Source organism: Panthera uncia, assembly GCF_023721935.1.
Source record: "Panthera uncia isolate 11264 chromosome A1 unlocalized genomic scaffold, Puncia_PCG_1.0 HiC_scaffold_16, whole genome shotgun sequence".
Lineage (NCBI taxonomy): Eukaryota > Metazoa > Chordata > Mammalia > Carnivora > Felidae > Panthera > Panthera uncia.
The window spans coordinates 44446421-44463300 of NW_026057576.1; the positions used below are offsets into that span (position 1 = coordinate 44446421).

Here is a 16880-nt window from a genome sequence, read left to right on the forward strand (position 1 = left end):
CCGTTTCATTAGTGCAGACTCTAATTCAAAACTGTTGAAAATGAACTGCACATACTGTTTTAATAACAACATTCCTAATCATTATCAAACTGGTAATTCTCTCAGCACTGAATGTAAGGGTCTGTGTTTCCATTATAACCTGCTGTTAAAGAAAACCATATTTAAATCCTCTATTCTTTCCTATTTTCCAAATGATGGAGGTTCACTGGTGGGGGCAGGGGGGGGATGGAGGCATCAAGAGTCTGGAAGATTATGTATGCCGCATTATTTCATTCTCAGTGAATGGCCATTTTTAGGCATTTATGTCAACTACTATATTATTTACTTATTATCATTTAGTTATTCCATTTTGTATTCCATTTGACACGCCATGATTCATACAAATGGCTTTGTACAATTTGGGAATATTTGGACACTTTAGAGAAGAAACACAGTCACACAAATGTGAAACACTAGGTCTGGCGACAGGGGCCCTGGGTTACACTTATGAACTTGATGTTGGACATGAACACCCTAGTGACACCTCAAAGAATAAATCTTCTATCAGATCATCCTGAGATATTAGAGAATTTATACCACTAAACATTATAATTTACAGATCACAAAGTTGAAGATTTATTTTCATCATATATCATCATATGAAGTTAAAATATAAAACAGATGAAATAATCATATTAACGAATAAAATGAGTTATCTGATATTAAAAGGATTAAGCAAGGCCTGAGGTTATTTTAAACTGAAATGCTTTCTCCCACTATCTTTTATTTTTTAAAGTTTACTTAAACACCATGGCATGTTGGTGTGGACTGACGACGATCATTTTAGGGCTCTCCTCAATGAAATTCGCATTTCCAAGGCTGTAATAAATGCTCTCAATCTCCTGGAATGTGGTAGAGTCTACCATACAACATATCCAAGTAGATAGAAATCCCATTTCCTTATGTCTTATGATTACAAGAGTAGAGCACCAACTAAAATAATTCAATTTACATTTCTTAATATGAAATGCTTGAATTATCAGGCTTACTTCATTATCCTGTCATTAGTAGGAATAAGCAATATTAAAACTAAAGCAAAAACATTAGGCTAATATTTTCTAATTATGTTCTTCAACTGTCCATATAAATTAAAAAACTTCAGGCAAATGAAACAAACACTGAACAAAAAGTGGAAACATTCTCTGCACTCCACTTATCTATGCCGTGAAATATATTTAATAATTTACACAAGAAGCTAGTTCTTGTTACTGATCAAACTCTAATGATTTTATTAATATATAAGCATGGATTCAGCAATAGATGCTCAAAAATTTTTTAATGAGAAAAGTGTTTTTTTCAAAACAGAAATGTATTTTTTTCCACAGTCACCTGTTATGATCACTGGTGTTTCTATTCTTTCGTATAACCAATAAAGATCAAAAATGTCATGACAGAAAATGGAAAATGATGCCATCCACTTTCTAGAAAAAAATCACAAAAAAGGGCCTAATAAAATGACTAGTTTATAACACACTCACATGTCATTTTAAAATAATCTAATTTAAAGCCATCTTATATTTTTTGTGAAACTATTCATAATTCTTCCACAAGAACATTACAACATAAATTCTTGTCCAGTTACTTCCAACTCTAATGAAATGGATATATATATATATATATATATATACATATATACATATATATATATATGTGTGTGTGTGTGTATCCACATACACACACAGTATAAGGGTATAAAATTCTATATCATCTTTTTTTCTTACATTCAAAATAAATATGTTCTACCCTTATGTATTATATGTAATGGTTACAGTTATATGTGAAATTATATATTAAAATATACTCAATGGTGCCTTGTTTTGGACATTTATGTTATTTCAGGTTTAGATTTTATTTTAGAAATCACCATAAAGTATACTTTTTTGCCTTTTATCTTCTATGGTGTTTTGAAAAATCAAAGAATGTTAGAGCCAAGAAGGTAACTGAGCGTCAAGCTGCTTATTTATTAATAAGAAAACTGAGAAATTAAGAGACTTATCTAAGTAGCTATGTTATTTATTAGCTGTGTTATACTAGAAGCAAAGTCTTCTGACATATTTTGCTTCCTGCTCTCCCATCTCAGTTTGTGAATGCATCTAAAAGGACTTATCTTGGTCATGCTAGAAGATGTTTAAATTTTAGACAGTGATTTTTGATAATTTTGTTTCAAGTTAGCTGTTTATTCTTTATATTTTCACATTAGATAACCATACTTAAAATATATAATGATGAAAATGCCAGAAATATTAAATACCCACAAATGCATTAAAATTTATGAAAGAGTAGCTTACCACTTCTTAGTTTTTTAATGTTGGGGTAACCAATTTTGTGTGAAATGTCAGGATATGAAGACATCTTTTGCATAGGGAATGATGTGAACCATATGGCTTATTCACAATCGATTGAATTACAAACCATGGCAGTTCCTACACTTTTAAGAGATGCTTATGTGGTCCTTCCATTAAAATTCCACTAATGTGACATTTGTGAAAAGGTTTATGTTTGGATATACTTCCCTCACCATATGCGAAGTCACAGGGCAAAAGCATTGATTTAAAGTGTTTATATATAAATTGACAGCTATCAGTTCTAAAATATTTCTCATTTCACATGTCAGAATCTTTTTGGCCTTTTAGGGTAGTCCTGTGTGTGTTTCCATGTTTACAAGATCCTGGCTGTTAATATTGTTAAATTTACTCATCAGACAGGAAGAAGGATCTTACAAATCATTGTTAGGCAGAGAAACATTAAGAAAGTTTGAAAAAAAAAACTTTCCACATTAAATCTGTTAAACAATGGCAAATTTCTTATGAATCAGTGATACTGTAATTGAACTGGAGACATTTTTAGAGCAAGCTTGCTCTGGCTTTTTCACCCTCCGATTTGGAATCTGCTCACAGTACTGCCAGCTTAACCAAAAAGGATTAACTCTCATATCCAACTGAGAACACAGATAATTCTCAGTAATTGGTAAAAAATGAAGATGAATGGGGCTGAGAGATAAGGAGCAATTAGCTCATCAGCAGTTACAGCTGTGCACTCAATCCGGATCCATCTCTTGAGCCTCGGCCCCTTTTAAAGAACCTAAGCAGAATAAGCATAGGACACCCCTCCCCAAAAAATTGCTGTACCTGCCCATCATTTCTCTAGTCTTCCATTTTATTTCCTTACTATACAAAGACACCTGTCATAGCATGCTATGTAAATTACTACCTCTCTCAGGACCTATGTCTAAAGCCAATCTTCTTTTTAAACTTTTTTTTTTTATAACAGAAACCAAATGACTACTGTAGACACTCTTAAATTCCCTGTCAATCGTTTCATTATAGCAGCATCATCTGTTTGAAAATATAAGCAATTCCCTCATCTAATTATAGGAAGGATTTGAGGTTCATTAACATTGCCAAGGCAGAGGATCCAATGTGCAACTGCAGAGCTCTGCTTGGTGGCCTGTGTTCTCAGTTTCCTTTTATTTGCTTTCTCAAGGTCTCTAAGACTTTTTCCTGAGATCATAAAATTAATTTTTTCCTTCCAAATACACACGTGAGTTAGAAGAAAGGAAATGACTACAGTATAAACTATTCTACTTCTGTAGGAATGGTTTAAAAAAAAAAAGATAAGGGGATGGTCAGCTGGGTAAGATAATTTTATCTCCTATCTGCCTGGCTTTTTTTTTTCCCCACTCATTTTTTGTTGTTGTTGTTGTTGTTGTTATTGTTGCTGGTTGATGGACAGAAATAACAAATAAGGAATATCATGGAAGAACACAGCTGTTCATCCCAAACTCAAGTTCTTGTGTTTACTTGAACCTCCTACATCGTTGTTAACTATTGCAAGTTTAAGAAAACGAAAACGAATCGTACATTTTGGGCATGTGAAATGTGTTCAGTTTGTGGATCACTGCATCAGTGTCCCCTTGCTTGTGTTCCACAGTGTTCAGAAAGAGACATTCTGAAGTCTTAAGATGACTTCACTTCCTTAAAGAAATAACAGCAGTTAGGGGGTTCTGCCTATAGTTTAAACAATGAGATTTTCTTGGGACATCTGTTTTGAGATCACATTTTGAATAGATATGAACTCATTTCCTACTAAGCAAGCAATCTACTATTGTTGATAGCTGTTTACCAGTTCTATGAGTCAGATATTAGCTAGTGGCAAAGGTCCCTCTTAAATCCTCCGAGTATTCTTTAAACTGTGTACATAGTGTTTTCCTTAAATAAAATGTTAAGAGAAGGTAAAAATGCAGTCTTTTCCTGCCTCTTGGTAAATTATAGTCCACAAAGTCTTGCACTTGGGAATAATATTTAATGTATTTATCTTTAAAGAGTCATTTCCTTTGTTGTCATTAGTTAAGGGAATAAGATACTAGGTTTAGCAAGTATTTAAATAACATAGAAACTACTGAGATGCTCACTATGTCAATATTTATATAGCATTTAAAAACTAGAAGTAAAAATAAGTTTCCTTTATTTAGATTAAATCGATTGTGATTAATTTAGTATCCTCAAAAATGTGCATGATGCTCAAAAAAAGATAAGCAGATAAAAACACAGCTATAGATACTATGGAATTGACCTTGGGTTCACCGGTTTTAAATTCTACCTTTCCAATATCCCAGTCCCAATTTCCAAACGGCATTTTTTTAAGCTGGTTATGTAGATCAGTTCTTAAAGCAAAAAAATAGCAATTTATCTGGCCTGTATGTTGTGGATAGTGTTGCCACTAAAAAGAATCCAGGACATTTTTCCTTCTTATCTGCGATGTAGCTCATATCAGCCAACCTGTCACAAGATAGTACTTGATATAAACAAGAGATTGCAAAGACATCTCAGTAATCAATATCAGGATGGCTACAGTATGGAAACCCCAACCAGTGCATATCATTTGTCTCAGCATCTATTTCTATGGCCAAATGAAGCATTAATTCAAATCATAAATCTATGGTGATTTAAATCTGGGAATGAGCACCTGCCTGCTTTAATGATTTATTTTGTACATTTCAGTAAGCAGGAGATTTGTCCATATGAACTGACAGGTCACCTTCAGATGCCAGGAGCAGACTGTTTATCACCATGCAGACTAGCATCTCATCTTAGCAAGTAAATATTAAACTAAAAGAATCCAATTGATTGTGGATGAGGGAGAATGGAGACACGGCCATATATTTTACTCAGCGTGCTGATGCCTCCCTCGGATCTATCCTGAAGTCCTCACTTCTTCCTAAAGTGATCATTCTGTTGGAGAGATGTGAGCTCAAGGTTACCATGTAAAGTTGGGACATAACATAATTATGTATCAGTGTCACAGATTTCTTTAAACACCTTTTTTTTGGCTAATTTTTACAATTCATAATAAGAACCAAAAGGAGTCATGTGTAGTAAAAAAAATCTCTCTTCACCTCACTAAATGGAATCAAACCAGGCAAAACCAAAATCTGTTCTCTGAGGCAATAAGGATTTCCTTACGACCCGGGTGGCGGTGGAGGGGGGAACAATGTCCCTACATAGGAAAGCCTAAAACTTTTAACAGAACTCATGAGCCAGAGAAATATGAGAGAAAAAAGAAACCTGAATTGATTTCAAAAACGTCACTGTATTTGGGCATGGCTGAGCAGCAACGATACATCATGTAAGTAGCACCTCTCTGAGGGGTTTCACTCCTTCAAAGAGACAATTGATAGATTCATGAGAGTAGTAAGTTTGTATTCTGAAATATAGGCCTTTGAGATTCTTGGGATCCCTCCTGGAATTCATCTGCTTCAGTATCACTTCCTAAGCACCTCATGCCCGCTGAAGCTCCCGGATGTAGTACATCCTGTTATGACTGCCTACTTATGTAGCCATCCCTCCCATAGACTGGATGCTCCCTGAGCGCCGGGACTGTATTATCATCATTTGATGTTACTAGAATGAGTGACAATCAAATGCACAACAAAATCCAAATGAGTGACAATCAAATGCACACAACAGCTCCCCCCAAAATTTACCCATAGGCCTGCAGCTTAATAGACACCTAACAGAGAGTAGAAAAACAGGGAAGGAAGCGAGAAAGGAAGTGAGAAACACTTGACAAATAGGATCTCCTTTAGTTGTCATGATGTAGATATTATTATGCCATTTTCCAGATATGGAATGTTAGGCTCAGAAAGTTTACAGAACTTCCCAAAGCCACAGAAGAGGTAATTGCTGAACACTTACCAGGAGACAGGGACTGCTGGCAGAATCTTAGAAGACTGGGGCCAGATAAAGCAACTGCTCTGCTCAGCCACTACTTTGGTCTGTGCAGGCTCAACCCCATGGTGCCCTGGACTCTCCCTCCCCTTCCTCCCCTACCCCTCCACCAAACTCTCCTGTCTTGATGTCTAGAAAAAGGAGGGGGATGGGCTCTGGAAGTATAATAAATCATAAATTCTTAGAGGGCAATGGTATTTGAGAATAGAATAAAAAATGACAATGACAACATTTTACCCCCAAATCAGCTACAGATATCTAACAGAAATGATCTACATGCCTCAAGACTAGCAGTAACACCAATGTTAACACACTCTAAAAATATTAAGACTCTGTAGGAAAATTCAAACTTCTGCTCTTGACTCAAATTGGTGTTGGATGGGGCGGGGGTCAAAACTAAAAAACAATCTAAACTACCAACTAAATACCCTGATAAAAGAAAAGTGATAATTTCTTCCAACTACACAAAAAGGAAAATTCAAATTGTTTCTTTTTTAAGTCATTATGGTAGCCCATGTACTCAAATAATTACGATAAACCACAATTTGGTCACTAGGCAAATGTTAGCCTATAATATCAAGTATTAAATGTATGTCAATGCCTAATTATGAGCCATGTTCTCCTTATCTTATGCCTATTGGTTTTTCCAAAGTCAACTTCTCCTCTGCTGCTCAGGAAACTCAAACAGAGATATCATGCTTTAATATCTTTTGTTTTCAACGTTATTAAATTGCCTAATTTAAATATTCCTCCTCCCAACACCAACTATTAAGAACAGCCTGCATTAAAGGCTCACTCTTCTAAATTTTTAAAAACATTCCAGATTGTTTTGCAATGGTAACTGAAATTTATAGTGGCCAATTACTTGTTTTTAAAAGTGTCTAATTTTGTTCTACTTTACAGGCCAAAGCAAGAGATTGCTTATTTAAAAAAAAAAAATGTACTTAAGAGTTCCAAAAAGAGAATTATAATTCATTCAGTTTACTTCAAAACTGTTTTTAGTGTTTAAAAGTCTGAATTTATGTGTGTGAACCACGACCTTAACAACCCCGCTGCCCTCCATCCTGTCCCTAGGAGCACTGAAAATGCAAGCCCTCATGTTTTTCTTCATCCCTTCCAGCTGTAAAGCCATGGCTTTGGCTCTCTTTCACATCTTTTCAACCTTCTAAGAATTGCCACCACTTTCTTTATAACCTATTCTCAAATCAAACGCATTATTGCCACGCCTTTGCTACTTCTCTTGTGTGGTGCTATGGAAAAATTCTATTTATTTTTTTTTCCCTTTTTTACATTAGAAGCCACCCTTTGGCATCACTGAAGCAATGGTAGTTTGTGTTTTGTGTTTTGTGTATATATTTAGAAATTACTCCCTACTCGAACATTCACATCTAGTGTATGCTTCCATGGAACTGTTGTACGAATGATTATTACTGAAATCCCTTACATGCCCTTAACTATCTGACATTAGACAGAAAGTAGAGAGCTGCTGATTATCTAAAGAAATAATCTATTAGCATACTGCATGGAAAAGAAAATTTAATTGAACTGCCATAAATTATTGCATCCTTCATGAAAATATGTTGGATATAGTATCTTACACATCTCTTGTAGGTCTCCACATTTCTCTTGTTAAATTATAATTTGAGCAGGATTTCTACATTTTAAAGAGAAACAATACAGTGCAGTGGCGGAATACAATGCTTTATCTCACCAACACATAGATGCTAAAGATATCATCAATAAAAAAGTTAACTCACATTTGAAGTTGTGTCTGAAAAAACAAACTACTCAAATGAATTCTGCGAAGAGAAAGGTGTTGGTTTTGGTTTAAATGGTGACTATTAATTTTTCCTCTCTTTCTCCACATCTCATGAAAGAAAAAGAAAATCAAGAGAATTCAAAGTTGTACATGTACGACGAGAAAGATTGGTTATAGTTGTTTATAGAAAGAATGAATTGTCAACATTATTCTTATTCTTGGCAGCACATGAAAGGGTTAAGTTTATATGTTCCACTGCTGATGCAAACGTATTTGATAACACATCCATTAGGAATCAAAAAGATAAAGTATGGGTTTTTTTGTAAATATTCTTGTCACCATACCCGTAATCAATCTTTTAAAATTCTGATTATTAGCACTTAATTGTGGTACAAAAGATGTGAACTAAGTGTTAGAAGTTGCCTACATGAAGTTGATCATATAGCAAAAAATTATGTCGTTAATTATTTAGTCAGAGTGCATGTTGTTAGAGGGACAAAATCGTATCTCCAAAATATACCCTGTGTTTGAAGCTAAAAACGAATAGTTTTGTTCTGGAAAAAAAAGTAATTTGGTAGCGACATGATCACAAAAGTTTCCGTGAACATAAAACTTACCAACACTTGAATTCATGTCGCCATTTTCAGAATCTGCTCCATGTTGGTTATTACTGGCATGATAGTTGCTCATGGCTTCCAATTTGATTTTTTTCACCTTCATTGCTTCGGCGATGGCTGCGTTGGTAGCAGCGGCCGCTGCTGCAGCTGCTGCTGTCAGACCTTAACAGAATAAATTAAAAACAAGGTAATTCACATTCTGATCTTTTCATGTAGTAGTCCATGTACTTTGTAGAGCACACATACAAACATATTAGAGGATCTGATTCCTTCATGCCACACTCTGATAACATATATTCATTCCCGACTAGCCAATGAAACAGCATTGCTATAATGGGGAGGATGCACTGTAAACTCTCAAACCAAATATTAGCAGAGACATAATTCATACATAGAAGGAGAGGAGTAGAAATGCATCCAGAATTCTCTCTCAAACAGATCAATTAGAATATGTTATTCTCTGCTTAAAATCCTCTACAGCTGCCTGGAGGCGGGAGTCTGAACTGCTCAGCTCAATTCATAAAACCTTTCACTAAAAAATGTAAACCTACCTAATCACTCCATTTCCGCATCCTCAGGCCCCCCTCCAGCTACCTGAACATGCCACCGATACGCGTACATACCCTGCTTCTTCTGTGCTTTCACACATACCACTCCCTTTGTCTGGAATGGCCTTGCTCCACAGCTCACTTCCCTGACCTCTCATCCCCCAGCCTTCTAGCCCCAGGGTTAACACTTTTAACCACTGTGCCATGTCTGTCCAGAACAGTTCACCTCTGTTCATCCAGAAGACAGGAGGTAGATAGGAATGGACGTGAGACTAGAAATAGAATTTGAGGCCAGATTATGGAAGAGCAGAAAGCTAAGGCCATGCTTTATGTACAGGCTATAGATAGCCAGAGAGGTTTTGGAGGAAGGGAGTGGTTTGCTTTCCTTAAACGTGTGAAGTTTTACCAAGTGAGTTAACTTTATCCTGGCATCTCTCTCCTGTAAAATGGCAGACACTGCAATACCTGAATAATCTCCCCTAATTCTGAAACTTTAGCAGTCTAGGAGAGGATATAGATATCCCTGCTCCCCATACTCTTTTTGCTATGGCTGCTTCAGAGTTTCTGACTACGGTGCTTCAACTGGGTTTGAATTTATCTGTGTGATTTATTTCCACTTCCAGCTGGTGGATTAGAGACTGAACACCTCTCTCCTCTTTTCCTCCCCACTAATCATCGCTTCTAGTTTCTACAGCAAATGTTACAGCCTCGGAAATTATAAGAAAGTCTTTTTTTTCCCCCTAGAAATCTCTGCTTTTTTTTTTTTTTTTTTTTTTTTTTTTTTTTTTTTTGTAGATGTTAGGAGAGCTCACCTTTCCTTCAGATCAGACCAAAGAGGTCTTTTAGCCCAATGCAACAAGACCTTCAGAATGGATCTTTGAGTGAAAAACTGATAACCACCCTCTAAAAAGGCACTGATGTAAACTCAAAGAATTCATCTGGGTCTACACTGTACATTTGTTGCCTTTTAAGTCCCAACTTGAACGGATTCTCTCATCTTCCTATGATTGAATTTACTCCCCAGTTACTCATTTCCTTCAAAGGTGTTTCAGAACATTTTCTTTCCTGTTAAAATTCTCATGTTTCCCAGCAACTCTCTCTTCCTCGATTTTGCCTTGTCACAAATGTGACTATCCTACGTGTCCCTTCCCTTCATTACCCGGTGTGGCCTCATCTCTACTGTATAACACTTCCAGGGTCTTTATCTTTGCTTTATGCAGCAGGTATATCTTGTATTCAAATAAGGAAGATAAAACTACAACTTGAGATCTGACTGTTATTATTATATAGATCTGAATCAAATTCTACTGAATTTGAAACATAACTATGCATGATATAGCCTTAGACCAGCCATAAAGCCTTTTTGAATATTGTTTCTTCACCTGTAAATTCATTCTATTCACAAAGGGATAATATGAGGATTAAATGAGATAGACTATGTGAAGAAGGCCACATCATGCTATTAAACACTAGGTATTCTAGTTCCTCAAAAAGTCCAGTCCTAGCCATGATTCCTGCAGGATATGGTGGACTGGCCATAGCCCCCTTAGCTAGAAGAATCTTACTTCTCTCTTTAACCCTTGACTTTTAAAAATATTTTTTTTATAATTTTATTTACCTGATCTTATGAATGGTACTCTTCTACTTGTCCACTTGGCAGTTTATCCCCACGGTTTTACATTTCTAATACAAATTTCAAAAGGTATACAGTGGTTCCCCCTCTATCCATGGGAGACATGTTCCAAGACACCCCCCCCATTGCCTGAAACTACAGATAGTACTGAATCTTAGGTATACCATGCTTTTTTTCTATACATACATACATATGACAAACTTTAATTTATAAATTAGGCAGAAAGAGATTCACAACAATAAAATAGAACAATTACAACAATATACTGTAATAAAAGTTATGTGAATGCAGTCTCTCTCTCCCTCAAAATATCTCATTGTACTGCACTCACACTTCTTATGATGATGTGAGATGATAAATTGCCTAAATGATGAGATGAAGTAAGGTGAATGACACAAGCACTGTGACCTGGCATTAGGCTCCTATTGACCTTCTGATGATTTTTCAGAAAGAGGATCATCTGCTTCCAGGCCATGGTTGACCAAACTGGGGAAAGGAAACTGCAGATAAGGGGGACTCCTAGAAGTGTGTGACCCATACATGATAAAACTGAACTATCTAATAATTTTTTATAAGAAGTATTGCACTATTTTTATTTTTATTTGAGAGGGAGGGAGAGCCACAGAAGGAGACAGGGGGAGGGAGGGAGAGAGAGAGAGAGAGAGAGAGAGAGAGAGAGAGAGAATCTCAGGCAGACTCCATGCTCAGCATGGAGCCCAACATGGGGCTCGATTCCATGACACCAAGATCATGAATGGACCCAAAATCGAGAGTGGGACGTCCAACCAAATGAACCACCCAGGCTATAATACTTTTAAATACCGAATTGTTAGTCTAGTTTAATGAAGGCAGGAAAAAAAAAAAAAAAAACTATGACATTTTCAGCAGTTGCTGATTTTAGTTCCACTAACTCACCTGGCTCACAATTCTAACACTTTAATAGCTTTCAAATTCAAGCAATTTTCTCCATTTTCCCGGCTCCCTCTAGTGCCAGCTGCTGCCTTTTCTTCAGTGGAGTCCTGCAATAGCCTCTCAACAGCTTCCCCTTTCCCCGTTTCCAACCTCTTACTACTCATACAGCAGTCAACATAATCTTGTAGAAAGGAAAATCCAATCATGACATTCAATGCCTACTCTTAGAAGCAAGTGGGGCACTTCACATGGCTGTCAGGGCCCTTCATGCTCAGTCCCCTGCCTGTCCATGTAGCACTGTGTGTTTGCCCAGGTCCCACTTCCTCTTTGTGCTATAGACACTTCAGCCTTCTCCCATTTCCTCAAATGGACTACATTCCTTCTTCCAAGCCAGACTGTGTCCAGGTTGTTCCCACTTCTAGAAAAGCTCCCTAATCCCTGTCCCTGCCCCTACCCCAAACCAGCCTGTGTCCCTTATCTGATGGCGTAAATATTATGCTCTAGGAGAAGTGAGCTCAGGTTCCTAACTCTTCAATCTACCTGAGAAATAGCTATCAACATTTCAAGAATCAGCTCAAAATATACTTCTTTCAAATAAAAAAAAATATATGTATTTCTTTATTTTTGATAGAGAAAGAGCATGAGTTGGGGAGGGGCAGGAAGAGAGGGGGACAGTGGGCTCTGAAGTGGGCTCTGTGCTGACAGCAGAGAGCCCAATGTGGGGCTCAAACTCAGAAACTGAGATCATGACCTGAGCCTAAGAAAGGCGTTTAACCAACGTGAGCCATCCAGGCACTCCAAAACATACTTCTTTTAAAGAGCTGACCTTCCCTACTCCTCAAGAGTAGAGCTAGCCATCCACTGGTTTGTGTATGTGACTCTACCGTCCTTTGTGCATCAGAATCACTCGTGGAGCTTTTAAGCCTTGCAAATAGCTGAACCCTACCCTGTGAGGATTCTGGCTGGGACTGCTGCATCTGTATATTTTGGGGTTGAGTTTACTGTTCCTCAGGACACTACAATGTGCAATCTGAGCAGAGAAACTCTTGACTTCTTTAATGCTCTTTTTTAGGAGGGGGGAGGTTACGTTTAAAGCCAGCTCCTCTAACTAGGTTATAACACCAAAAGGACAGAAATACTTCCTTAATATATGTATCCCAAACATCTACCACAATGCCTGCCACAAATTCTCACAGAATGAAAAAACACTTCTGAGACTAGACTACTTGGAAAGCCACAGGAGAAATATGGTCACTCTTTTGACAATATCTATGTAAGTAATTTAAAGCATTATGTTTATGTTACAATCAATGTGAATATATTAGGAGCAGCAAATTTCATTAATTTAATATAAAGCATGACTCTCCCAAGCTACATCTGCCTAGGGCTGGAGAGGATCACAAAAGGCTCATCCGCCCTCTGTATTTATTGCACTTCCTGTTGGCCTTGCAATGGCCCTTTCAAATCTCTGATGTAATTCTCAAATCCCGCCCCCCCCCCAACTTGCTCTTAGAAAGAAGTCCCATTGTATATTTTGCTCCAAAATGAAGTTGTCTTTGAAAAAAAAAATTGTTATAAATTCACAAAATAAGTCTAGCTTTTGGTCTATACTTTATAGAGAATTCAAACTGTGAAAACATTTTCATGTAACCAAGAATTGCCTACTTGTGTAAATACTGGGAACCCCTAACATTTACCTCCCTGCCTCACCCTTTTCTTCTTTTTTTTTTTTAATGTTTATTTTGAGAGAGAGAGACAGACAGACAGCGAGCAGGGGAGGGACAGAGAGAGAGGGAGACACAGAATCCGAAGCGGGCTCCAGGCTCTGAGAGCCGGATGCACAGAGCCTGATCAGGGGCCTGAACTCAAGAGCTGTGAGATCATGACCTGGGACCCTTAACCAACAGAGCCACCCAGGCAGCCCTCACTCACCCTTTCTTAAGTGAGAATTTTTGTTATGTCCTCCTTCAGTAGCCCACCTTGAAGTACATTATATTGCAAATTTACCACTGCTTTTAATCCTTCCCAAGCAAGATGAACCATTTTTATCTCAGACTTAGGTAATTCAGTATTTCTTAAACTGAGAGTCAACATCAAATCCAGCCATCATGCATGGTAGTTAGAGGTTATCTTCTCCAAAGACACAGTCACAGACTGTCTGGGATGGGCTGAGGAATCTGTGTTTTTACCTTTCAACAAACAGGTTGATTCTGAGGGCTTACTGCCCTTAGATTATTTAAGGACAGCAATTTACACTAAAGTGTGTCTGCATCTCATAATCAAAGTTTCTTAACTGAGTAGATCATTACAGTTGTTTTCAAAAGTGAGTGTGCTTCAGAATCAACAAGGGAACTTGTTAAAACACAAAATCAGGCTGGACGAAGGAATCATAGTTTGAGATGTACTGCTCTAGTGGGACGCAGACTTTTATAAAAATGAATCTTCGTGTGCCTTTGGCCTACCACGGCGGAAGTGAAAAGGTAAGCCACGTAATGCAGTACGTCGGTATGTTATTGATGCAGCGGTCATGTACATTACTAACTGCAGCAACTGCAGCAACCACTTACATGCATGAATCTATTTGGCATGTACAATAACTGTTACTGAAAAGCTTGGGTAATCACTTTGGATTCTTGAATTGGTAAGAATTCTTTCTCTCATTGGGGGAAACATAACAAATATATAGAGATAGATAGATAGAGAGAGAGAGAGAGAGAGAGAGAGAATGTGTGTGTATCGTCATATGAGGAAGGAACAAATGAATGATCTCTTACACTAAGGAATGATTAACCCACCTATCTTACCTCACCAAACTCACTTTTTTATGCTCTCAGAGCACAGTGAAAGTATCTCATACACCAAAACAGAAACACGTACTGAACTGACAAGTCAAATATGAAATAATTTCATTTTATTTGAAAAGATTCTAAATCCAGGGGCACCTGGATGACTCAGTGGGTTAAGCACCCGACCTCAGCTCAGGTCATGATCTCACTGTCTGTGAGTTCAAGCTCCATGTTGGGCTCTCTGCTGTCAGCACGGAGCCTGCTTGGGATCCTCTGTCCCCTTCTCTTTCGGCCCTTTGCTCTCTCTCTCACAAGTAAATAAATATTTTTTAAGAATATTAAAAAACATTCTAAATCCAATGTAATTAACAATGGAGACACTTAAATGTATTCTTAAAACTCATTTGGCACTAATAAGATAATGGACTAAGAAACATTTTGTTAAAAAAAGACATTTTCCTTCACAGAAAGGATAGTAAGTCATAGTTTGTACACTGCCAGACCTCCAGTTGGCCCTCACGAAAGGGATTGTATATCAAAACTAGGTTAAAGACCATAAGCCTTATATCATGCAAAAAGATTTAGGTTTCTTTTTCTTTCCTATTAAATCTCCCTATCTCTACATTTACAATTTAAAAGAATAAATAGGCTTTTACACAGAATTTTAAAACACTTTTCACATTGTTGTCCGAATTATGATACAGACTCATTTCTGTGGGCTTCATTCTGATCTGCTCCTTCAGAGAAAATTCTGTATTACTTTTCTAACCGCATACTGTTAAAAGTTTGGTTTTTTTAATCTTGGCTTATAGATTTCTTTTACTTTCACTTTTTGATGCTCTGCTAAAATCTTTAGTTACTGTCATGGAAATTACTAGTTACCTAACCTATCTATCATGTAGAGGGTAAATACGTGATGGTTAAAAAGCAGCACTCCAAAAGCCATACAAACTTTGGACAACATGCATCAAATTTATCTGGGATACTGCTGCAAGTTATATAATTCCTAAGACTTCAAAATTCTCATCTTTAAAACAGAGATATCAATTCTGACTTGATAGGGATGTTGTGGAGAATAAAGGCAAGATAATATATGCAACAGCATGGGCACATACTAAGCCCTCCACAAATGGTAGTAAATATTATCAAGTAACCCAGAATATCCATCATGTCCTTATGTCTAGTTTTACCCCTGTTCAGTTACTCACAAAAATGCAACTACGACAGAAGCAACCTAACAGTGTGGAGTGAGAATTTAGCCACTTGACAAATGGAAATCTAAAACCCATGCCTCTATCTAAACATTTCATTTAGTAGTCTACATTGATCACATTTATCTTAAAATCACTAAATCTCCCCTCTGTGCTCTATTGATACAAAGCCTTCCCCACTTCAAATTCAATATCCTAAAACCAATCCATGGGTTTATCATTTGGAAGAGAGGCAGGCATTGTCACCACTTAAGAGCCTTATTTTACTTTGCAAAGATAGCATTTCTCTTCTGCTTTCAACTTTTATCAAAACAGCCTTTAAATCTTTCAAATGCCATATACAATCCTGACCAGCCTTTCTAAAATAAGGAAAAATATCCCCATTCTATTTCTTTCAAATAAGTTAGTACTCCTAGTGATAAAGAGTAGATTACAACTATAGATTATAAATATCAATAAAAGAGACATATTGCTGTCAAATTCTTTCTCTGATCTGTTTGTTTGCTCATTAACTTGAAAGGTCCAATCTTTGATCTTTGGTTTCAAAGACATCAAGATGACTTCCAAATGTTTGATATGTTGTCTACTTTTACATCACATTCCATATAAAATGTATTTCCCAAAAGCTAATGGTTAAATAAAATGAGTTATATGTAAGAGATAGTAAGCAGTCAAAGCTTCTATATGATAGACTTTTTATTAGTCTATGTCACTTCACCCAAATTTAGAAGAAACCATTTTAAAGATGCAGTAGATTATAGCCAATGGTAGTTATTATTAATATTCTGGAATTGATAAGTTATTTATGTCTGGCATTCTTCCTACTGATTATTCAGGGAGACAGGCGGCTTATAAATATCTCATCACTCCACCGTCACAGAAATTTCATCGACAGTGCTCATGCACAGCTATTAGCAATATGAATCTAACCATTACAAGAAGGAGGAAAATCGAACATGTGGCATTAATACGCAGTCCTGGTTCCTAACCATCTGATAGGCAGATGGTGTGAAGCGGATTCTCCAGCTGAAATGAAGGGGCACATCATTTAAAACCTTGTTTGCATTCTAACTGATATCAGTGCCATATTGATATACATGATACATCATGGCAGTATTTGAACAATCTAGTTTGTTTCAGTCATAAAT

The 16880-nt window shown here is 36.8% G+C and overlaps 1 protein-coding gene across 2 annotated transcripts in view; it reads right to left on the minus strand.

Moving 5' to 3' along the window:
* DACH1 (dachshund family transcription factor 1) overlaps nt 1-16880 on the minus strand; it is a 397236-nt gene that overhangs the window by 148804 nt on the left and 231552 nt on the right. Inside the window, exon 4 of one of the 2 annotated variants that reach the window (XM_049647052.1) lies at nt 8639-8804. In XM_049647052.1, the coding sequence (XP_049503009.1) occupies nt 8639-8804 (166 nt within the window). The remainder of the gene's footprint in view (nt 1-8638; nt 8805-16880) is intronic. The other variant, XM_049647053.1, reaches the window with a different exon arrangement.